Genomic DNA, 24,721 nt, shown 5'->3' with positions numbered 1-24,721 from the left:
ATGAAAGGGAAAAGATCAGCGCTCACCTTGGCTCCATGTCATTGACAGCTACAAATCAAGCCAGAAATCTTGGTGTAATTATTGACTCAGACCTGAACTTCAACAGCCATCTAAAGTTTATCACTAAATCTGCCTATTACCACCTAAAAAACATTGCTAGAATTAAGGGAATTCTGTCTAAACAAGATATGGAAAAACGTATTCATGCATTCATTTTCAGTAGGTTGGATTATTGCAATGGCATCTTTACCTTAACAAGAAATCTATCAGGCAGCTGCAGCTGATCCAGAACGCTGCCGCCAGAGTCCTTACAAACACCAGGAAACTGGACCAAATTGCACCGGTCATTAAATCAGTACACTGGCTTCCAGTGAGTCAAAGGATAGAGTTTAAAATCTTACTGCTGGACTACAAAGACCTGAATGGTCTTGAACCAAAATACATGGTTGATCTGTTAGTTCCTATGAAGCTCCCAGACCCCTGAGGTTCATCTGGATCTGGTTTGTTGTGGTTCCAAGAACCAGAACCAAGCAAGGTGAGGCAGCGTTCAGTTATTCTGCTCCTCACCGGTGGAACAAACTTCCTGTAGACCTGAGGTCTGCTGCAACTGTCAGCTCCTTTAAATCAGGCCTAAAAACATTACTGTTTACTCAAGCGTACTCCTAAATTAAATACTTACCTGCTGTACTCTACTGCCCTTACTTTTAACAACTTGTGCTTTTTATTATTTTACCTCTTTTCTTATCATTTTATTTCATTTATTTGTTATTTAAGCGTACTCTTAAATCAGCAACTTGTGCTTTTTATTATTTTACCTTCTTTTCTCATAATTGTATTTCATTGTATTTGTTATTTACTGTCTAATTATGTCTTGCCGATTTTAATTTCGATGTAAAGCACTTTGAATTACCTTGTGTTGAATTGTGCTATATAAATAAACTTGCCTTGCCTACTTTACAAGGAAAGCATTGAAATTAATATGTTAAAAGTTAATAAATGTATAGAAAAGTGTATAGGACCTGGCACCCCGTGCACACAGAGAAAGAGAGAAAGAGAGAAAGAGAAAGGGGGATGGAGTCCATTCAAGCAGGGATAATTAGAGGAGTGGGTCACTATTGGAGGATCCATCCAAGAAGGCAGGCAAAAGGAGGAGACCAATCAAAGCTGCATAACAATATCAGCGTCGGAAGGCTGATTTATGGTTCCGCGTTACACCAACGCAGAGCCTACGGCGTAGTCTACGCCGTAAACCTACGGCGTAGGCTCTGCGTCGATTTAACGGGGAACCATAATTGAGGCTTGAGACGAGCCTCGCCAGAGCCGACGCAGATGCGCGCAGTTTCCTTTCAGCCTCCAGTTGTGATTCTCCGGCTCAGCCTTTGTGGACTCTTAACCGCGGCTCCATAAGGAGCGAAGCGAGAGAGCACGGAGCCAGCAGCTCCTGCCGTTGTTTCAAGCGGGACTTGTGTTCTTATTTATTTATTTATTTATTTATCTATTCATTGTGTGTATTATAAACGTCCTTCGAAGTGGCTGGAGCAAGTGTGCAGGACTGCTGCTGCGGAGATTAAAGTCCGTCCACGCAAGAGAACGGGTAGGTTTGTTTTCGGGGGAAAAGGGAAGACAAAGTGCTCTCGGGACAGTCAGGACTGGCGCTTTTACAAACACTGCGACCCAATTCAGCATTTGATACATTTTAATCCCTCAAAGCGAAAAACGGACTGTTTTTCTCATGATGTATTTTGAAGTGCTTTAAAAGCAGTCCGTATAGCAGGGGACTTCGGGTGATTTGAGTGGGAGTGAAAAAAAAAGAGGCAGTTTTTGTTTCTTTCAGATGACTGAAATAATGGCAGGATTGAGGATGAAGTGAAACGAAACGCCTTTGAAACTCAAGACTTCTACCAAAATGAAACGTTGTACCATCTTGTTTCAATAGTTCAATTAACTTGTGCATGTTGCAGCCCATAGTAAAGAGAACAGTGTTATGAGCATTTGTGTTCAGATAAATAGATTTATTATAGACTGTTATTACTAGATTAGTGTAGCCTCCTCTTTTTGATATGGACTGGATTAGATTTTGAAAACGCCTCTGTGAAGTGCAATTTTACCATTGTGTGGATATTTATTGTCTTGACATTTGCTGCCAGTTGATGCATATATACCCACAATGCACATGCAGTGGTCTCCCTTAAGTGATGCCTAATCCCCTCTATTATTCTTATGTACGGAAATGGAAAAAAACAAGAGAAAAATACAAGCTTTTTAAATGTGACGAGTGCAACAGTGTTGCATTGCACTGCATTAGATTGTGCTGCTGTACCTTATAAATTGAATATTAACAGAATATGATTAGATAATGAATTATAAAGCTTAAAAGCCCTACAAAAGAAAGCTTTCATGAAGATAAACCAGCATCTGTTCAGCAGCTTTGATGAATAATAGAACTTTCACAGTTGCGGGCTGTGCTGTGTGGATAAGACTGCATTATGTTTGGCAAAGTTTACCCAATATATTGACAACTGGGGCAAAATTTAGACTCATTGAGGTAATTTCGTTTTGTCTAATGTGCTTCCTGTTTATGTTGTTTTCACATTATTGTGATTGGTGATTAATTTGAAAAGCAAAGTGAGCATCCCCAACTTTAACTTGAGCCATCATGCTGCATGGCTACAACATTGATTTTTGAACATTTACTAGCCACAAATTGAACACATTTCATCACAAAGCTCCTATATAACTAAATCACATTGGCATATATAGGTGATATTGTTGTCATGGAGAGATTGGTGCTTGACAAGATCCATGCTGAGCACAGCAAACCCCATAGGATTCTGGCAGAGATATTACAGTGACACTCACAGAGTTGCTGGGAGCAATATGCTATGATTAAGTTAGCAGTTGCTTACTATTAAATATTATGTCTGCCTATAGGATGTCACCGTGTTTTCTCTTTCTGAATGGACAGCATCGCTCTTTTTTCTTTTTCCCTTTATATCAGAGTTGTAATGAACATCCCTATAGTTAATTGCTATTCTGCAGAGGAAGCAGTGTGGAGCCAAGCAGTGGGCCACTAGATAGACCTCATTTGTTTAACTCCAAGGGCGGGGGATCTGTCTCACATTGACAGATCTGTATGGACAAGTTGACTTCTTATGCCTGCAGGGATTTTTAATTTTTCATTGGCCAGTGTCTGCCAGACAATGGCTGAAATCTCTCTATAGGATGTAAATCCATAGCAGCCTCAATTCTGGATCTACTATGGGCAGACAAAAAATTGACTGATATGAGAAATTAATGTGGAAACAAGTCGAGGGAGCGAGAAAAAGATTATTTTACAGCTTTATTATTTGTTGTCTTTATGCACAACTGCAGAAATAACCACAATGCTCTGTGCCTGAGTGTGATTTGACATCCGTGTGGCATCCATCACCTGGAGTCAGCAGATGCTGTCACTTCCATGGTAAAAAAGAGACATAATTTATGAGGCTTCATTGACTTCTACTGCAGGATACACAGCAGCACACCCAATATTACAGAAGTATAATACAGGGGGGGTGATAAGTCATGATTATCAACACTATTTTACAAGTAATGGAGATACAATCATATGAAAGAAAGTACACCCTCTTTCATTTTTAAGGTTCCATGTGTCAGTACATAATGAAGATTCATCTAGTCCTTAGATAGACTTAAAACAAGTACGAAGGGGAAAATGTGAACTGGTGTGTTAAAAACTTACTACACGCCATGATTCATTAGCTCAATAAGAGCCTAAATCATCACCGCTCCACCACTGTGTTTGATAGTTAATTTCTTTTTCATGGTATTATGGCCAAACAACCCTGGACTCATCTGTCCAAATGGCATTCCTCCTGAAGCTTTGTTCTTTGTTCAGAAGCAACTTTGCAAACCTAAGCCTTTCTGTCATGTTCTTTTTTTTCCTTCTTCTTCTTCTTTTTAGAGGGATGAGGCTTTCTTAGCTCAGTGGGGTGCACAAGAGACTCAGAGGTTAAGTCACTTTTACAACACTGTACAATATAGCTCTTGCTTGGTCTCTTACTCCGACACTCATTTTCTCTTTCATCCTGACTTTCGTGGGTCTTAATTGCTTTTTATGTGTCTTTCATGGCATGAAAGAAGTCTTTTTTTGCTGGTTTAACATTCTAACTGAGATCTGTTGAGTCTCAGGTGCAGTTCTTTGGGTTGTTTCTTTTTTTTTCTTGTTAATTTTTAGCGATGTCCACTCCTGGGAAGATTGATAACTGTCTTTTTTTATTCACTAATGAATAATCTAGATTAAGATTAAGATTTTTTAGGGTTATAGCTGTCGTCTTTCCTCCTTGGCATTGTGTTAACATACACGTGAATGCCCCAGACCAGCAAACTTCCACAACTGTTCAACGGGCAATTAATCAAGTGCAACTGATCATGAACACGTTGCTGTTAGTTTGCATATTAGTTCAGGGATGTTTTCTTTTTTTTTAAACACATTTTTTTAATTGGATCCACAAGTTAAATTGAAAGGGATTGATGTTCTTTCCTGTAGAAGATGATGTGGCTCTTCTGAACCCATCCACCAATCTGTCTGATCCCATTTACACCGAACAGGGAGAAACATGGCTAAACTGGGCAGCTGTCAGATGTGAGTGGAGGGTGTACCTGTATATGCATCAGTAACTTACTGGTATCGGGAGACAAAAAGACTTTTGCAAAAAGGTGAAAGTGAAGCGAAAGAAAATCTAAGATTCAAAAACTATCCATTTTTATCATGCATTCACTGTCTTTTCAATTCTGTTGCTTGTCTGATGAAGCTTCTGTGAATGAAATTTTCTCTGATCTATTGCACCAACCAAGCTTGACTGTTAGAATGACAGAAAGAGAGAAAGAGAAAAAATGAAAATGTGTGACACAAGAAGTGATAAGAAAGCAGAAGAGAAAGTGTCAAACAAATGTAGTTGACACAGGCGTTCCCTTGGAGAAGGGAACAACACTCAAAAGGTGACGTGACTGTGAAACTGCTGTCATTTTTTACATAATGCATGCAAACACACAAATGTTGGCTGGTTCATTTTACTGTTTCATCAATTATCACTTTAAGTAAACAGTTTGACCATTGAGAAGGGGCCCAATTTGCTTTCTTGTCAAGTGGTAGGAAAGACTGACAAATGTATATAATTAAAAGGCAGCTTATCATCAGGTACCATCAGAGCTAAAAATGGGGAAACTAGGTCTGTTTGTGCCGGCCCATTCAATGTAATGATATTGCATTGAATCATTGCACCTAAACCTAAAAATACGTCTTTACTGGTTTTGCTGTGCAGATTGAAATAATTCTAAGTGAAATTTGAAAAGTGTTTATCTAAGCTTCTCAGAGAGTTGGAGAACTTTACCATCTCTTAGACACAGCCAGGCGAGCCCGTTTCTGCTATTGTTGCTAAACTGAGTTTACTGGATTTAGACTCAGTGAAGTTTAATTCTCCCAACCTATTACCAGTAAGTCATTTAACAACTGTTTGTCAAAGCATTCTTTTAAAGGTGGGCAACATTTCTATTTCCACATGGTTGAAGATGTCGAAGAGCCACAAATTGGAAAATGTCATTAAAACATTGTCACAGTTCACCAGCTGCTTCTATCATCTAGTTCTCCAAAACTTCACCATCAGATCAAGGCTTGCGCTGTTTTGCAAGCACTGCATGTAAATTGCGATGCTGCAAATGCATGTATACTTGACTGCTTTGTGAAAAATATTCTCTTTGAGGATATTTTCTGGGATTTTTCTTCATTTCACATCAATTACAATTTTGTACTAAACTAAGCATGGTTGATTGTAAAACTTTTTGTGTACTCCCAGGACATCTCAAGTACACTGCGAAAAGAATTTATACAAAATGTGATTAAAACCATAAAACTTTGGCTCAACTTTTCTATTTTTTTAAAGAATTGATTGTTATTCTTGTTTTGCCATCAAAACCGCTGATATACAGACCTTTCACTTGCAGAAAAAAACTCCAACAACACAAACTTAAAGCGGCTCTCTGTTTTCATAACCTGAAGGCTCATTATTAAAACGTGATTTTATTAAGTTCACTTTCATTCAAAAAAGGTGTGATTATATCGTATTAGGGCTGTGCGATTAATCGATTTTAAATCTAAATCGGATTTATTAATCAAAATCGATGTTAAAAAAGGAAAATCGGAAAATCGATTTTCCTTTTTTGCAGCTTAGTCATCTTTGTTTGGTCAAGAAAATTGTAAATGTTGTCACTTTACTAAACTCAAGGAGGATTTACAGTATCTTTCAATTGCACTTCATTCCCAGTAGGGAAATTTGTTTGCTATTTTTCTTTAAAAATAAAGATAAAATATTTGAAACAATTTATTCCATTGTCTTTTGTAGTTTTACCAAAAAAATCGAAATCGAAAATCGGGTTTTCAGAGAAAAAAATCGGGATTTTATTTTTGTCCAAAATCGCCCAGCCCTATATCGTATATATGTTTGGTGTAAATGTTATCTAATTAAATAAAGTTACGTTTAAGTCCTTTATGTTACAATAGTGGTTTTAAGTCTTGCTTGCTATAAAATGTTACAACAGCTAGAAAATCATTTTAGATGGTCTCGTCTCCGTCTGTCAAACGATCTGCCAGAATGACTAACTTAAAAGTTGAGTCTTTGCCACCAAACAAATTCATTTTCTATATACAAATATGTTTTCTTTGTGAATGCTGTAAGATTTATAAATTCATAATGTGTGGAAGTTGCACATCTTTTCAGCTTTTTCACTGTTGCTCATGTGTCATCCTGCAGATAAAGCACTGGCTTTAGAGGCATGGAAGCAGAGCGAAAGGAAAAACAAAGCACGATGCTCAATTGAGGCTTCAAATCTCCTTTTAAGCTTTGAGCAATCACAATGTGATGTTGCAATCACCATGTCTGAATGATGAGGGCAGAAAACTAAATCTTTTGTGGAACATGGACATTGATTATGCTGCTGCAGAGTTGCCATTGTGCTTTTAGTTCTCTATTATCAGCCGCAAATCAAATTGGCTGGCGGGAATTCTAACAAGAGAACTTGTTGAGTGTGTGGAGAAGAGGGATGTCCATTTCAAAAAATATATTTATTTAATTCCACTTATAGTAGGGGTAACTGTGCTCTTACTCACTGATAACACAGCCCAAGCCTGTCAAATATCTCATCAGCCTCTGGTTTGTTTGATGTTCTGTACATTTAAATCAATATGTTTGAACTTTTCTTGCTGGCCAGCTCACACTACCAGCAACTATCTCTATTCCTCGCAGCGGTTTATCATGTGCGAACTCTTAAAAAGCAAAGATCCATCACGTTTTTCTGAGTAAGAGGGGACGGATGGAGGGTTTTTAGACTGAATGTTCCTCTGGGAGTAGTGGCGGAGTGCTGCTGCTGCTCGGAGGGCAATTCTGCTCGAGGCGGTCTGACATCGAGCTGGAGACACACACCGAAAAAAGCACATACGCACACAGACACACACACAGACACACAGGTCAAGTATTCCAGCAACAAGAAAAATGCACTCATTTAGGCTGTTCTTCCTCAGCATAGACATTCACATATGCCAATCATACTCCCCGCTCCCATCTGCTCTACCGGTGAAAATCAATGGCTGCAGTCGACAAACTGGACCGAGCAGTTGTGGAAAAATAAAGAAATCAATGCAGACTTATTAACTGAGCAGAGCTGCCTTTACTACTGACACAGAAATATGTGTGCGCCTGTGTCTGATGTGATTTGTGTCTGTGAATGATAATGGCTGCTGCCAGTTGTAGGCAGGATGTGCAAGCACTTAGGAATCTGTGTGTGTCTTCCTGTGTATGTGTGTGTGTGTGTCCCTGAATGTTGGTGGCCGGGGTTTGTGCACAACTGCGACTTTGTAGCCGTGCCCGGCATGTGTATGAGTGAGTGTATGTGCGCACTTTTGTGTGTGTGGAGACAATCTTTCAAAGTCAGTGTGTTACTCTTGGGTTAGTGCCACAGCGCTGGGTTAGAGCCTTGGCCTCACTCTATTTGTGGACAAAAGGATGCTCTAAGACAAATGATTTAGCACCTGTCAGTCAGAGCAGAAGGACAGGAGATGAGAAAAGAGGGAGGTCAGAGCTCAGGAAGGAAAAATGATTGAGGCTCTCAGAGAAACCATGAAGGGAACAGGAGAGTAAAGAGAGAGGGAGAACAAAATATTGGAGCGGGAGGAAAAAGAAGGAAAGTTGGACCAAAAGGGAATTTGCAATTTAGCTCTGGGTCATCAGATAGATCAAGTGCCTGTGAGCAATTTTCCCAGGGAAATGATGGCTCCAATTTCTGCAGAGTTGTTTGCCTAACAGCAGCTCACAGGAACCATGCCTGGCCTTAGGGCCCCATAAGCAGACCTTTCCTCATCACAAGAGTTACCATAACAACAGATGAGGTCGACCTGCACCATTGGCAGCAGAGGGATGTCAACTTAGTTTCTGCCTCCAGCATTTCGGCTGTCTGTTGCACCTCAAACGCATCAAAACCTACCCTTTTCTGGAAAGTCCCAACTTATGCGGTACATTTTTTAGTGTTATGACTGTTTGGCACGCCATGCCAGCGATTGCTTGCATGGTGGAGTACAATTTATTTGAGCTCTGAAAGTAAGGTCGAGAATAAAAGAGACAAATGCAATTTCAGAGATGCCCAAATAAACAAATCCAAGCTGAACTGAAGGGAAGTGCAAGATAATGTTTGCAGAGATGTCTGCAGATGCATGTTAGGAATTAACTGCTGGAGGTGAATACTAAAAAGCTTTGTGCGATGGGTGGTATATCATTTCCTGTGGCATCATCTCTCGACAGTTATATCTATATACCCAACATTAGGCTTTAATTACACAACATACTCATTTTCACAGTCAATAAAGGTTCATTGCTGACCTTGTTTTTTTTTTGTTTTTTTTTGGGGGGGGGGGGGGGGGCTGGACAAAGCAGCTCTGACTACTAAAATGTTATCAGAGCCGAGAGCAGCTTAACTAACAAGCATCTGATTGTGGAGATTATGCATGTTCCACTGAGGATTATTCAGCCTGAAGTGAACAAATTGACCTCTTACATCTAAAATCCCACATCAGCATGACAAAAAAGTCAAGTGGAAGCTGTTTGTGTAACATTAGGACCAATACTGTGCGCTAAAACACTTGTGAGCACCGGTATTTGAATGATGAAGTTCTTTCCTTCCTTCTTTTTTTCTAAAACACTAGCGTTACTTCTTCATGCATCAATTACCCTGATGTTCTATCAGGCTGACATCACGTGGTTATCAGTAAAATGATTTTGTTTTCTAGACCAAAACAATCTTTTTCATACCTGACAGGATGTGATTTGCATTCATTTTGCACTAACAGTGCATCAAATATCAGGCTTTGCTTTGCTGATGTGTTCCGTGTGTATTCTTGGCTGAGGGCAGGGAATGGTCTTCCTCTCTGGTTATTTACTGACACATTTGGAGACAGTCATTGCTACTTAAAACTCATATCACTGCTAAAGTTCATTGACAAACTAAGGCCTTATTCGAAATTCAATTTCTGTGCTTTTTGTTCCCAACAACAGGAACATATGAATTTTCTCCATTCTGCCTTGGCGAGCTCTGGAGAGAACATGGCATGCTTTCGCTAATAAGCTCTTCGTTTTCGTTTTATGAGAGACAGTAATTGGACAGCTTATGTAGGTCACATTGTATTAATCTGGCTGGCTATCCTCATAAGTGTTCTCTAAATCAAACTCACTATGTTAAAATCCAGCTCTTGCTCGCTGGATGAAGTTTCAGTGTAGCCGCACTGGGAATTATTTCACAGTCACATAAATGGTGGATTCAAATTCAAGTTCAAAATAAAAAATACTTTCATAATCCCCGAAGGGAAATTAATAGTTGGGAGTAGTCATGATTTAAGTCTCTTCAAAGAGTCATTCTAGAGCTTTATTGCTGAAAAAAAAACATAGAAAAAAAATTATCCTGCAAATCGTGTTTCATTAGACCTTAAATTACTGGTCAAAAATCAATACATCCTTCATATTTTATTGACAACAGAACACAGAAAACGTCAAAAGTTTAACCTTAGGAAACGTATCAGCTTTGGAAAATATAAACTATATTCGAATAAGATGGCAGCAACATGTCACGCAGGAGATGGGCAATAAAAGGTAGGAAAAGTAAATTAAACTAAACGGAGACACTTGCAGGAACACCTTACATCTATTAATTAGTTTAATTGGCAACAGTTCTGTGATGAGTTTTATCTATATATATATAATATATTGAATTTTTCACCATCTGTAGTATATATCATTAAAAGATTGAGAGCATCTGGAGAAATCTCTGTGCACGTGGCCACAAATCAGTCCTGGATGCCTGCAATCTTTGCGCCCTCAGGTAACGCTGCATCAAAACTAGGCACAAAATATGCATTTATGAGATTTACAAATCACTGCATACTGTTTTTAGTTACATTTTACACACTTTCCCCTTTAAAAAAAAAGAAAAAAGGAATTTGGCTTGTACAAACAGGACATGCTTGATATCAGCCTGACACAGCAGCTGAAACACTAAACATTTATCAGTAGCAGTTTATCTCAAGCACGGAGGCCACCTTTTCATGAGACCGGCCCATATCTGTGTAATTAATATTAGCTGTAAACACTCTCGGGTATGTGTCTGGGTGAGTTTCCCGTGTTCCGACTGAATCACTGAGATGTGTGCTTCTCCACCGGCTGAAGCGTCTATAGGCAGGTGGCGCGCTAAATCTTCCCTCTGTCAGCTAACTCAGTGTGACATTTCAACATGCATTATATTTCCAATTGCGCCGTATCGCCATGCGATCTGCTTCTGACGAACGATTGTGAAGGCTGCTGGCCTGCATAGTATAGGGGGTGTGAGGCTATTTTGATGTGAGCAATCAGGCAGAACAATATATCCCTCTCAGGCAGTGTAGAAATAAAAAAAAGTGCATGGGTGAGTTGCTCCGTGATGGGTTTGTATCAAAGGAAGATATTGCTGCTGGCTGCAGCAAGCAGCCAAAGCTGATGGTCTTGGGCAAATCATTAGTGCTGGTTACTTCTTGAGATTTGCTTCTAGGGGGGGAAAGGTGTTTTCTGAACTCGTAGGGTTAATTACTGAGCCTGTCTTTGATGCACATTTGTAGGTGAGTGTGTGTTTATAAGACAAGGTAGAGACCGAACCGCAGGGTGAATGTGAATGTGTTTGTGCATGCATTAGGTAGACAAGAGAGAGAGGTCCTTGAGGCAACCTGCACATCTTTTATCACATCTTTAATTAATTGAAGCCCATAATAGAAGCTGCTGCAATTCCACTGAATCGGCACAGTTGAATAGTAATCAGCCAGGGATGAAAAGATATACATTTACGTTCGCTTGTTTTTATTCAAATCTCCTTTACCATTTAACAATAACTGCTTACTCGGCGTATGTGCAGCTACTTCGAGTCTACGTTTTCGTAGAATGAGTGTTTGTTGCTGAGCAAGCCAGTAGTGGGATTGATACTCACTTTCCAACTTCTCTCCTTTTAGGTATTGTCTCTGAGGACGCGCGGTGGAGCCGTCATGGGCCTCTTGTGGTTCTCCACGCACATCCTGATTATCTTGGCCATTATGCCACGGTGCTCCCAGAGCTGTCCCTCTGGATGTCGCTGCTACAGCCTCACAGTAGAGTGCGGCTCCCTCGGGATCAGAGAAATCCCGCAGGGTGTCCCCTCCATCACCGAGGTCAGTTGGCCGATAAACAGTAAGTTAGGGCACTACCTGTCAGTGCTTTTGCAACTGACCTGTCCTCACTGCATCAGCGGTTTTCCTTTGACTTCCCCTCTGATCCATTCTTATTACCCTGAAATGATTGTGGTTAATCAATTCGTTGTGACCCTCTTTGATGTAAGCCTGAGGGAGGGGCTGCGCTGTTTGCCGAGTAATTATTCATCCCTTCCTCGGGAAGAGACTCTCGCACACCCCCTGATCATCTGTTGAGAAGATGTTTAACATTACAACGTCTTTTCCTTTTGGGTTCAGGCCCTCCAACATTGCCGCAGCTCATGAATATTAATAAAAAGCGAGTCTCGCATAAATTGTTCCATTAACCTCAATCAGCAGGTCTATCTCGTCGATCATACCTTGCCTCAACTCATGATGAAGGCACATTACCAGTAAGGCAGCCGGCCATGTACCGGGATTCAAACCTACGGAGCGCTCCTCTCACAGCTGCAATTAATCAAAAAAAAGTCTGCAAATGTCTGTAGTGATTGACAGGTGTACCGCGAAACTGGAAAAAAGTGGCATGACCCATTGTTATGATTGTCATTAACCTGAACCAGCTAATTTCAATTTATGCTCGTTAGTGTTGATTTGCATTATATATTATATTATATTACATTCAAGCAGTTTGAAGACCCGCGGGGTATGTTATGAAGCACGATAAGAAGGTAAGCAAGATTTTCCGAGTCTAAAACCAGGCTTTTTCGATGATATACAGTTTGCTTTTAAACCCTCCCTTTTAATCCTCCCTGAAATGTATGCCGAACTCCTTATCTGCTCTGGAGCTGGTTATCAGCAACAACATTTTAATACAGTTTGGATTTAAATATCATCATGCATTTCAACATCATCAGGCATCATCATCATGTTCATGTTGACGTTATAAATTGCAACAAAATTCAAATTTTTTGATGGATGTTGAATGAATGTTGGCTTGTCAAATTTCATGGTTCAACTGTCATCTTATAAAAATGATAATGTGTTAAGGTCATTTAAGGAAAAAAATATGCTTGATGGGGAGGTGAGTAAAATTCAGAGAGAAAGAATGTTTTTCCTTGTATAGGTTGATAAACTTTATAACATACGGTTTCAAAGTCAATCAGTGCAGTGATTTTGTTGGCCAAATTTAAGGATAAAACATGTATTTCCTCTTCTTAGCACTGAAATGATTTGGCAGTCTCCTGCAGGGATTTTAGCTTGGACCAAAGATCGGCCAATTTCTGCAGAAATCAATGTAAAATGAAAAACGTGATAGAAATTTGTTGATTAGGGAATATCCCAAGTATCTGAGATCACTGGGTTTTTTGTCATACCACCAGAGAAGCTAGGTGTCACGTTACTGTGAGAATAAGTTTTTACATTTGTCAATGAGAGACTGACTCGATTGACTGAACTGACTGAACTGACTGACCAAACTTGCTTATACCCCCCTGGTAAGGATCAGGAGATTTTTTTCTTACATCCTAATACTTAAAAGTTAAGAACAGAGAAAAGAAAAAAATAATTTCTTCATATAACTGTATCTAAAGCCTTTCACAACCCAGTGAGATAACTCTCAAGTTGAACCTGTTGTGAATGTAATCTCTCGTTATATTTGAGGATTTTATTTTATAACCCACAGCAACAGGCAACGCTGTCCTTTGTTGTATAAAACAAATACCAGATCTAACATCACTAACCTTCTGTTTCTAGAATGTAACATATGGATGATCATTGCACTAATGGCCTTCTCCATTTCTTCCACACAGACCATCTTTCTTCAGGATAACGCTATAATGCAGATCCGTCTCAAGGACTTGAACCGCTTGAGAAGCCTCCATTATCTGTACCTCCAGAACAACAGCATCTCGGCTCTGGAGCCCGGGGCCTTTCTCAACCAGGGGCTGCTGCTAGAGCTGGCCCTCAACGGTAACCTCATCCACCTGGTTACCGCCGACATGTTTCGGGGTCTGGAGCACCTCCGGATCCTCTACCTGGCCGGAAACCAGATCACTCGCATCCAGGACTACACTTTCAGAGGCCTGCAGGTTAGATTGAAGCATTCCATATTTAGCTTCTAGAGCTAAACTGCTTTTAAAGCTGACTCAGCTGGGACTAAAGCCTGAATTATGGTTCTGCGTCAAACCAACGCCGTCGCCGTGACGCCGTCGCCGTGACGCCGTCGCCGTGACGCCGTCGCCGTGACGCCGTCGCCGTGACGCCGTCGCCGTGACGCCGTCGTGGTGACGCCGTCGTGAACCCTTCGGACTTCTCCGTCACTCCATTTCTCCGCGGTGCAGTACCCCCCGCGACCGCTAATTCGCAATCTTTTCCTGAATGGTTTATCCGACTTTTTCCGGTCACAGTGAATCAAAGAGATAAGGACAACTATTGTGCAAAAAAACAAAACAAAAAAAAATCACACATACACGAAGAAAAAAGCGCTGAAAGTTCACGACTTTTTCAAACTGGAAACCGGAAATGCGTTGCTTCCAAGCGAACCAATCACAGCCCTCTCCGTCTGCGTGTGGTCTGCGTCGCCTCGACGCGTAGTTACAATTTTTGGGAGGTGCACGTAGGTGACGGCGTCAGTGACGGCGTGTGGTCTGCGTCAACGCGTACCACATGCCGTAGGCACGGCGTCGTTTTGACGCAGAACCATAACTCAAGCTTTAGTCATCTATGTGCAGTAGACAATTCCACCCCACCCCCCCCTTAAATTGCATTTTTTTTTACATTCATCTTCCTATGCTTCATGAATTGTCTTTGCAGCGGCTGCAGGAACTTCACTTACAGGAAAACAGCATAGAGCTGCTAGCAGAGCACGCTCTGTCTGGACTGTCGTCCCTGGCCTTACTGGACCTCAGCAAGAATCACCTGCGTACCCTGGGACCCTCATTCCTCAAACCACTTGTCAGTCTGCAAGTGCTGCGTGTCACAGGTAGGTAACCCCAATTTCTACTGCCAAATATTTAACTTTTAGAGCTGAACCAGTGTTGCAAGTGAGGAACAAAATAACAGAAGATCTCAAAAATGTTCGGACAGGATGATGTTTACCGCTGTGCAGCACGCCCTCATTTGTTTAACAATACTCTAAACTATGTCTGGGAACCAATTACTGAAGTTTTGGTGAAGGAATGTATCATTCTTGTCTGATGTAGGATTCTAGTCGCTCAATAATCCTGGGTCTTCTTTTGTCATAGTTTTAATGAAATACCATCTTTTCATAGTTAAAGTTCTGGACTACAGGTAGGTCGAGGTCAGTTCATCACCTGGATTCTTCTACTTTGAAGTAATGCTCTGTAATGATACAATAGTGGCTTAGTATTGTTTTGGTTAAAGATGTCAAAATAGTGCCAGAACTTGCCTGTAGACTTGTATAAACCTCTATAGATAGAGATAGAAGGCGTTTTTTAGATTGGATCCCATTATTATTGCTGGATAATGAGCGCATGTTGGCAATGTGAACGCAAGCTGTGTTAGTTGTTACCTCGGGCCTGAAGGGTGAGTTGTGGGGAGGGAAGGCGAGTCAGGAGGCGTTATCCCAGAAACATAACGTAAGCTGTGTGGTCGTATAGAATGGCATATTGTCCCTACATCAGCAAGATTCATCAGACAGGTGTAGTTTTCAGCATTTTCTGACTGAGTTTTGCTTCTTGCAAAGCCCCTGTTTGTCATTGTTGTGGCCAGGTGCTCAAACAATGTGTTCAAACTTGTGGTTCTGGACATACGTCGGTTTATGGCGTCCTCAGATCTGAGGCTGAGTAACTCGTCTCTCCAGTTACTCATCTTGCTAATATAGGCCCTACCTGTGACCTCCTGCTGCTGTTGCTCTCATCAGCTGTTTCCTTATATATATAGTAAATAAAAAAATCTTCCCTGTCGGGTTGTACTGTACAGGTTACGTGATCTACAAACCCCTCCCACGACCCACCACCCAACGTTAGTCCTGTTTACATTAGTCCTGACCTGTGGTTAAGACTACACTCGCAGCTCAACACGCCTCCCCGCATTGGTCATTGTAAAAGGTGCACATGACACACTACATCTGTGCATTAAACGCAGGGTATTCGCCAGTGTAAATGGCAATATTTATGGAATTCATTCAAAAATGGCTTCTTCTTTGTATGATAAAGCTTTACCCTGCAATCGTACAAGGAACAGTGAACTGTGTTCTCAGAAATGGATTTCCTGAAATGTTCCTTCCATTACAGAATCATGCCTGATTTTATTACACGGCAGCTTGAGAGCCCTAAGATCATGGGTGTCTAATTTGTCCCAATGCCTTGTCCCATTGGCACAGATTATTCTCCAGATTTTCTCAGTCTCATAATGATATTATGTACTGTAGATTATTACATATTTTTCTAGATTTTATGCTGTGGAACATTATTTTGAAATTGTTCACAAGTTGTAGTCTCCGTTTTTCAGAGAGAAGTGAACCTCTGCCCATCTTCTGATACTGCTTCTCCAACATTCTCCTTTTATACCCAATAATGATACTGACTTGTTAAACTGATCAGTCGCACATTTTCTGCCAGGAGTTTCTTTTAAATATCACTTACTTTCATAGCCTGTTGTTGCCCCATGTTCCAACTTTTTTTAGATGTTTTACCATCATCAAATTCAACATTAGCTTATATTTTTTCAAGATACGGTAACATTTCCCACTTTCAGTATTTAATATGTTTTCCATGTTCTGCTGTGGATAAAATGTGGCTTAATGGGGTTTGAAAAGCATTGCATAGCAATAACTCAACTGACAGGAAAATAATCTGAGACTGATTTTCATTCATTTTTCTCTTAAATTTAACAACTGAAAAAACCCCAGCACAGCATGAGAATTTACCACATTTTTTGGGATAGCCCTAACAGAATGACTAATGCTGAAATAAGGGAAGTGGCCTTCAACTTTTTTTTTTACATATCAAAGGGTTTCAACAACCAAAGAACCAAAACAAACAAAAAAAAAACCCTCAAAGATACAATTTTGAAGTGCGTAGTGAAGAAACAGCCAATTAAAGGCACCTCATGTAGAGGCCAATTAGGGGGCCAGAATACTCCAGTTTCCTTTGGTAACCCTTCCTCCCACACCTTTATAAAGTCAAACCAATAGTCTGTAACTTTCTCCAACAACAATCTGACATTCACACTTACTTCTTACAGTAATTGGCCAGCAGTGCAGCGGCAACATTCCTGTTAGTCCTTGATACAGCCTCTTCAACTCCTTTTTTCATGCAGTTGCTGTCTTTTAACTCCGCAATGAGATCTGACTCTTTCTTTTGGTCTTTTTGCTCTTTTAGAAAAAGGAATTTTCTAACATGGTCAGGCACAGGTACAGATGATGATTAGTTGTTATCATCTGTACCTGGCTATCGCTGTCCTGCAATATGATCACCAGGGTTCAAACAAAACTGAAAATAGTCTTTCCAGTTCATTAGATAATATTCTCCAGCATATGGGGTGTATTGGGTACAAATCAACATTACATAAATTCATAAAGAGGAAAGACACAGAGACTACCTTGGAATGGGTTTTTAGCGCACTCCTGCAGGAGGGGGAGAGCAACAGGAGTGCAGGGCAACGTGGCCCTCATTGAGAACTCCTGAGCTTCCCCAAGTTCTTCCTCCCAGAAGATGCTTTTATTAAGAAACTTTAACAGGAAATGACGATATAAGGACAGTCAACGGTAAACAATTAGACAGTAGGCAATGGGGTGGAAGTGATAACGTGTGATTGAGTCATGACATTACAGTGGTCAGCTGTCACCAGGACAGTGGTCAGCTGTCACCAAGACAGTCCAAAACCTGAGTAGATCAGGAAGTGGCTGCCGTGACTTCTGTTAGCCAAGCATGTGACAGTTTCATAATGACAAAACAAGTTCAAAGGTTGATTAACCTCACAGGTGTTCTAAGTTTTCACGAAACTGTGAGAGAAACCTCCTTATATTTGCTTCAATTTATGAAATTAAAACGGCATTTAGATTAATCTATATTTCTTTTTTTGCCTCGGTAACTTCCTGACAGAGAACCCGTGGCGCTGTGATTGTGCTCTCGGCTGGCTGAGAACATGGATCAGCAAGGACGGACAGCGACTCCTGAGTTCTGCCGAGCAGCGTCGGCTGATGTGCTCGGAACCCCCTCGCCTGTCCCACCTCAGCCTGGTGGAGGTGGCTCCCAACAGCCTGGTGTGCATCCCTCCCGTGGTGCAGCTCGAACCCAGCCACCTGACAGTGCGACTCGGAGAGAGCCTCCGGGTCTCCTGCCAGGCCTCCGGATATCCTCAGCCGCTGGTTACGTGGAAGAAAGCCTCTCACGGTAAGGCCCAGCTCTCACCCCGAGGCCTGTTCCAAGAACTGGGCCCTAACGGGGAGCTGTTCAAGCCCGGGACTGGTGGAGTGGTGACGGCTCTGCCCAGCAGTGGAGGGATCAAGGTGGGAGGTGTCGGAGCGATCCACGGGCTTGTGCGTGGGACTGAGGAGGGTGGTGAGAGAGACAGCTTTGATCCAGACATGGGCAGCGGCATGCTGTTTCTAAGTAACGTGACTGTCGCACACGCTGGCCGCTACGAATGCGAGGCCTGGAACCCAGGTGGTGTGGCTAGGGTTACTTTTCATCTGGCCGTTAACATGTCTTCTTCCTCATATACATCCCAATTCTGGCCTCGTTCAAACACCCACTCCTATGTTTCTTCGTCGGCCAGCTCCTTCTATCAGCCAGAGGTTTTGGATATTAGTCAGGAGCCGTTGTATGAGCAGGATAGCATGGACTTCAACTCCCTGGGCCCTGCGACGCAGACCGCTATAGCTGTTGGAATCTCCTTGCTGGCCCTCACTGCTGTTCTTCTCTTGATCATGATATACACTCGTCACCAGCAGTACCAAAAAGAGGACAGTGGATCCTACTGTACGAGCAAGGAAGAGAGCATCCTGTATGTGAACGACTACTCTGACGGGCCCACCACCTTCGCGCAGCTGGAGGAGTACCGCGACGATCACGGCCACGAGATGTACGTGCTCAACCGGGCCAAGCCCGTCGCGGGCTCTGCTTCGTCCAGGTGCTCCATGATGAGCGGGTTTGTCCAGCAGAAGAGCATGAAGGAAGCTCTGCTGGACCACGAAATGGTTCAGACACTGACAAGATCAGCAGGACCAGGGCTTCGCAGAAACCCGGCAGAAGGAGGAGAGGGACCCCTGACGACAGATCCAGAGGAGCTCTTCCTCAGTCAGAGTCTCCTTTTCGGATCACAGGTTGCTTACGAGATCCACTGCTAAGGTACCCTTATTGTGTTCTGTTATGAAGCTATATATTGATGGACTTATTGAAAAAAACAAAAACAACTTTTAACTAAGTGTAACAGTTTAAAGCATCAGATTATTTTTTGACTTGAAAGAAAAGAGTGAATCAATGAGTGACTGCTGGAAAGCTGGATCTCATCTGGTGTCACAGAGATGCTCTTCTGATTGATTGTATGACATTAAGATAGGTCAGGGGACTGATCAGTCATATTTACAGGGATAATAATTAGTGAACCATACTTTTCTGTTTCTAAATCAACCCTTTAAGAATAATTATACAAGGCTAACCTCATAGGAAATGGGTAATGCCAGATAAATTGAATCCTCGCCACAGAGGCTCAACCTGTGCAGGAAGTAATGGTTACTGATTAATGTTTTGTACAAATTTATTTCTTTAAGCTTTATTTTATGTGTTATGTCTGTATTTTTATGTAAATAAATTGAAGTTAATTTTCACTGTGAAGTACAGCTGTTTTGTGGATCCTCTTGCAGATTCCATTAGAATTAGACTTCCATCAATCCTCTTAGTGAAACTGCATTATCTTACTCATGTAAGAGTGGGCGGTGGTGGGTGGATTTGATTAAGGAGATTCAGTCTAAATGTGGCAACAAGTCTTTTTTTACACCCCTTGTTTGTACCATACCACTTTAATCCTTAATGTTATCCTTGGATGAATTTTCTATGTTTATTGCCATAGCAGAACAAGGACGTTACATTGCTAATTAAAAAAATAAAGAATATACAGTATATATAAACTGATTTACTGAGGTCCAAAACAGAACGATATTGGTGAAACACACACACACACACACACACACACACACACACACACACACACACACACACACACACACACACACACACACACACACACACACACACACACACACACACACACACAAAAGCAACACAACATATTTAAAAATAGACAGCCATGACTGAATTACACCAACGCAGAGAACACATTTTATACATGACAAAAAAAAAGACTTTTGAAGAAAACAATAAAAAACTGTTGTCTTTTCTGTTTTGTAAGTGTTTGTTTTCTGAAACTTTTGTGAAATATTGTTTAACATGTACATTTTTTAATTTTTTTTGGTCTATTTTTCTTTTATTGGCCTTTGCCCCCTGCTGTGTTCGGAACCTCTGGAACACATTAAATGTTATTATTTGGACGGATCATTTTGTTATCGTCAGATTGTAAAAGCCATTTGAATGTGACTACTCTACTTTGTCTTCAGTTTCTATACAATAAAACCTATTTTAAAAGAGCATGTTTCTTTTCTTCCAAGGTTACTTTGACACAGCTCTTGTGCGCAACTTTTTGAGTTTATAGAATTACTCTGTCCTCTTTATCTTCCCTCCGGCTCTTCAAACTAAGCAGGTCAGATGGAGAAAAAAAATAAATAAATAACATTTTCATAAAGAGATAGTGACCTTCGGTAGCTGTGTTGGGAGTGAGAGATCTCTGGTTAATGTTTATTCTTCTCCTGCCACTAAGCAGGCCAGAGGATCATGTGTGAGTTTTACCAGTGGCGGCCGCACCTCCGATTATCTAGAGAAAATCTAGGTTACTTTAACATATATTAAATTAAATTAATTATGCAATGCAAAAATAATAATAGTATTTGCTTATAGAGCCTGGTAATCTTGCAGCACCTGTCAACATTTATTATTAAATCCAAATTTTTTATTAACTTCTATATGTACTTACTATAGAACTCTGGACCCCATGTGACCTGTTTTGTTTACAGCCTCATTTTGGCAGGAAAGAGAACTGCTCCTGCAAGTCAAAAGTCACGTGTAATCATGAACTTCAGAGGGTCCGAGTTTTCTGTGCATTTAAACCAAAAAGATAAGGAAAACTATGTTGCTAAACTTGAAAGACTCAATATTACGACCCTCACAAAGCTATTTTTTAAAAAGCATCGAAACTGCACCGAAGCTGCCAGACCTCCAATATCCCGACATATGGGATCAACTTTCCTTCGTCCTTCTGGAGGGGTAAGTATGGACGCTATTCCCTGGATTTGTGACCAACATTCAACCTTGGAATCTTTCAGCAAAGGATTATTTCATCATTACTGGATGAGTAAGCTGCACTTCATTCATTTAATTAACAAAGGCGCAATATAAAAGCACAACACCAACACAGTCAGTTCAGGCTAATGTGATCGGCATGTTAATTAGAATCAAACGTTACGGTGGATTTTCCCCAGATCAAATAAACTGTGTTTACTGTGTGAATTAAAATTTTAAGGCACCGCTTCATGCATTAATTTAATACGTCTATAATGAATAGTTATCATGCCTGTGCCAAAGGCTAAATGACCCTCCGTGACCCTCAGTTGAAGGCGTGGGTAGCGGTCAGAGATGATGGAGTTGGTCTTTGAGCCCACTGCAACTGCACGACTGGATTCGGTGAGAGCTTCTCTCATGTGTCAGCTGTCTTGGTCACACGTTTTATGGCATAAATGTGTTTTTCTCACCTCTCTGGATCTTTACGAATCCGATAAAAAGCTCTATCTGTTCCCCTTTTTCTAATATTCTGGCATCTGGGTGTACAACAGCTATCGGGCATCATTTTTCTACCGTTTATCGGCACAGAAATGTCGTACTCGCCCGCTTCAGCTTAACTGCAAAAATGGCGTTTACATTCTAGAGTGGTGCATGCTGGGAATTCTGGCGTCATGGCCTGGAGGTCTATGTGTGGGGCGCATAAAACACAACGTCAAAAGAAAAGCAATGTTTCTATATTGTAAAAAAAACAGGTTCACATTGTATTCTTCGCCAAGAAACCCATTCAAATGATGGTGATGGAAGACAAGAAAGCACAGCAGTGATGGTCATTGGATTATCTCTGTAATACATATTGATGACTAATTCATGATTTTGGGTAACATTTACGGAACCTGTAACATGTCAAAAAATAAAGACCTCCCACAGAATTGTAGAAGAAATCATCAAACAACTTTTAACTAAGATTTTCCACCAATCACATCTTAATTGGTGGTGATAGGAACATGGTTATGGATGAAGGCTATGATAGACATCCTAATAGATTTGCAAACCTCTATCCAAACCGTACTTTAGTTGATTTTTGTAACAGTTTTGGACTGTTGGACCTGTGGAGAGAAAAAAAACTCAATGAGAGGCAGTTTTCCTGCCATAAATCAGATAAAACAAGCAGATCTAGAATAGATATCTGGTTAGGAACAGATGAAATCCTCAGAAAAACATCAGATTGTAATATTTCTGCAACACTTCTTACAGATCATTGTACCATTAATTCATCCATTATACCTACCTCCGAAAATGCGAGACAGAGGTTACTGGAGATGTAATGCCAGCCTTTTGAAACATGACCTCTACTGTCATAAAATAAAAGAGCTAATTAAAAAGATCTGGCAAGATGAGATAATATCAACCTGCACTAATTAATTCTATATCTTTCAGCAAAAATCTTTAAAAACTCAATTATTTAGAAGAAGAAAGCATAGTTAAACAAATTAATTTAATTTGTATGAAACAAACATTAACAGATACTGAAGAAGAAAACTTTTCATCCCTACAATCCAAATGAGACAACATTTATGAACGAAAGGCTCAAGGTGCCTTCATCAGGTCTGGGGCCAAATGGATTGAGGAAGGTGAAAATAATTTGCTCACTTTTGCAGGCTGGTGAAAGGGTGGCAGAATAAAAACTTTATAAAATCCCTTATCATCGATGGCAGTGAGTGTACGTACCAAAACTTAATTGCAAATGAAATCAGACACTTTTATCAAAACATTTATTGTTCCTCTTACTCCTCCCCAGATTGTGATCAGCTGATGTGCCAGATCAAACATTTCATGCCATAAATCACTCAAGATCTCACACTCAAGGGAGAATTGTGATAAAGACATCCTTGTGGAAGAGGTGGACAACATAATCATGTGCCTGAAAATTGATAAATCTCCAGGCGCAAATGGCCTAACTGCACTTTTACAGAAACTTTTGGTAATATCTTAGAGATTTCCTATTTCAAGTCTTTAAAGAAATAATCAGTAACTACTCACTCCCAGAAAGTATGAAACAGGGTATCATCACTCTTATATCAAAGGAAGAAGAGACAAGAAAATTCTTGATAACTACCATCCCATTTCTCTCTTGAATTTTGATTAAAAATGATTGAGGTGTATTTACACCAACAGACTAAAGAATGGTTTTCAGGATGTAATCAGTGAAACAAAATCCGGTTTGATGAGCATATATACACAATAATATCAGACTGGTTAAGGATTTACTGGAGTACTGCAATTGGGTTGAGGATACAGGATTCATTCTTTTCCTAGATTTCTAAGCCATTCGAAATGCTACATCAGTTTCTTTGTAAGGTTTTACACATGTATGGTTTTGGGCCAAATTACTGTAAAATAATAGAAAGTTTTTATAACGGCACAACAAGCTCAGTAGCACTTCCACATGCTACCTCTCCATGCTTTACTATTAATAGAGGTGTAAAAAAGGGATGCAACATTTCCCTTTCTCTTCATTTTGGCAGATGAAGTGATGGCCAGTCTAATAAAAAATTCAGACATACAAAAATTTTAAGTATTTGATGATTATAATTAGTCGACTAGCAGATGACACCACCATCTTTTTAAAACATCTAGACCAAACTCCCAGTATTATTAAATTAGTAAATACATTTTCCAAGGTGTCAGGATTAACTTTAAATCTCCAGAAATGCGAATTAATGCCAATACAAGACAGAAATCTCACAGAAGCTCATAAAATTCCCATTAAATCCTCAGTAAAGTATCTGGGAATCCATATAACTAAAGATGTCAAACTTGGAGAAACTCTTAACATAGAAAGACCTGTAAATGTCGATTAAATAAATTGCTTCAAAGAGATCTGATACTTTTTGGTAGAACTTATCTATCCAAAACGCTAACTTGCTGCACATACCTTGCATACTTAATGGCCATACCAAACTTGTATAATAAAAGGTATAAATCAGATACATTTTAACTTCATCTGGAAAACTCGAGTCCACTATATAGTATAAAGAGATTAATTGGTCTTCATTCATTGCTGTCAAGTAAAGGCCTTGAAGGATTGCAACTATTGACTTTGAGTGTCTAAATGCGGTTTTAAAATTAAACTGGTTGAAATCATTTCAGATTAATCACAATAGCATTGGCACTGTTTTCCTAAAGGGTTATTCAAAAAGATGGGAAACATAGAATTTGTACTTAGATGTGTATTTTGTGCTAACAAACTTCCAGTTTAATTATCCTCTTTTCGCAAACAGGTTTTGTTGTGTTGGAAACTTATGTACACGCATAATTTTATTCCTCACCAAACTCCTAACTGGAAAAATAGTTATGTGACATACAAAAATAAGTCTTTGTTCTGGGATTACTGGATGGAATAAGACATTTGGTCCATAACACACTTATCAAATGATCACAGAGGTTGGCTGTCTTTTGAAAGCTTTTGTACCAAGTACAATTTAAACACACGCACTCAATTTAACAGTGTAATAAATAAAGTCTATTCCAACCTCAGTCAAATTACTCATTCAAAATACGAACATTCAAATTCCTGAACTTCAATTACCTCCACTTCGAACATCTGGGATAGACTTCCTGG

The 24,721-nt window shown here is 40.3% G+C and overlaps 1 protein-coding gene across 2 annotated transcripts; it reads left to right on the top strand.

Moving 5' to 3' along the window:
- The first annotated feature begins 1,369 nt into the window (after nucleotides 1–1,369).
- LOC133452998 (leucine-rich repeat-containing protein 24-like) lies at nucleotides 1,370–19,982 on the top strand. Of its 2 annotated transcripts, XM_061732796.1 has the most exons (5): nucleotides 1,370–1,594; nucleotides 11,570–11,764; nucleotides 13,552–13,830; nucleotides 14,555–14,723; nucleotides 17,809–19,982. In XM_061732796.1, exons 2-5 carry the CDS (start codon nucleotides 11,603–11,605, stop codon nucleotides 19,053–19,055), a joined length of 1,857 nt encoding a protein of 618 aa, XP_061588780.1. In that variant the 5' UTR covers nucleotides 1,370–1,594; nucleotides 11,570–11,602; the 3' UTR covers nucleotides 19,056–19,982. The 2 variants fall into 2 exon arrangements, with proteins under 2 accessions (XP_061588780.1, XP_061588781.1); XM_061732797.1 differs by lacking the exon at nucleotides 1,370–1,594 and having other exon boundaries at nucleotides 11,652–11,783.
- Nucleotides 19,983–24,721: the final 4,739 nt, after the last annotated feature.

The sequence above is a fragment of the Cololabis saira genome, chromosome 10 (genome assembly GCF_033807715.1).
Source record: "Cololabis saira isolate AMF1-May2022 chromosome 10, fColSai1.1, whole genome shotgun sequence".
NCBI lineage: Eukaryota > Metazoa > Chordata > Actinopteri > Beloniformes > Belonidae > Cololabis > Cololabis saira.
This window is presented reverse-complemented; position numbering and strand designations above follow the sequence as displayed.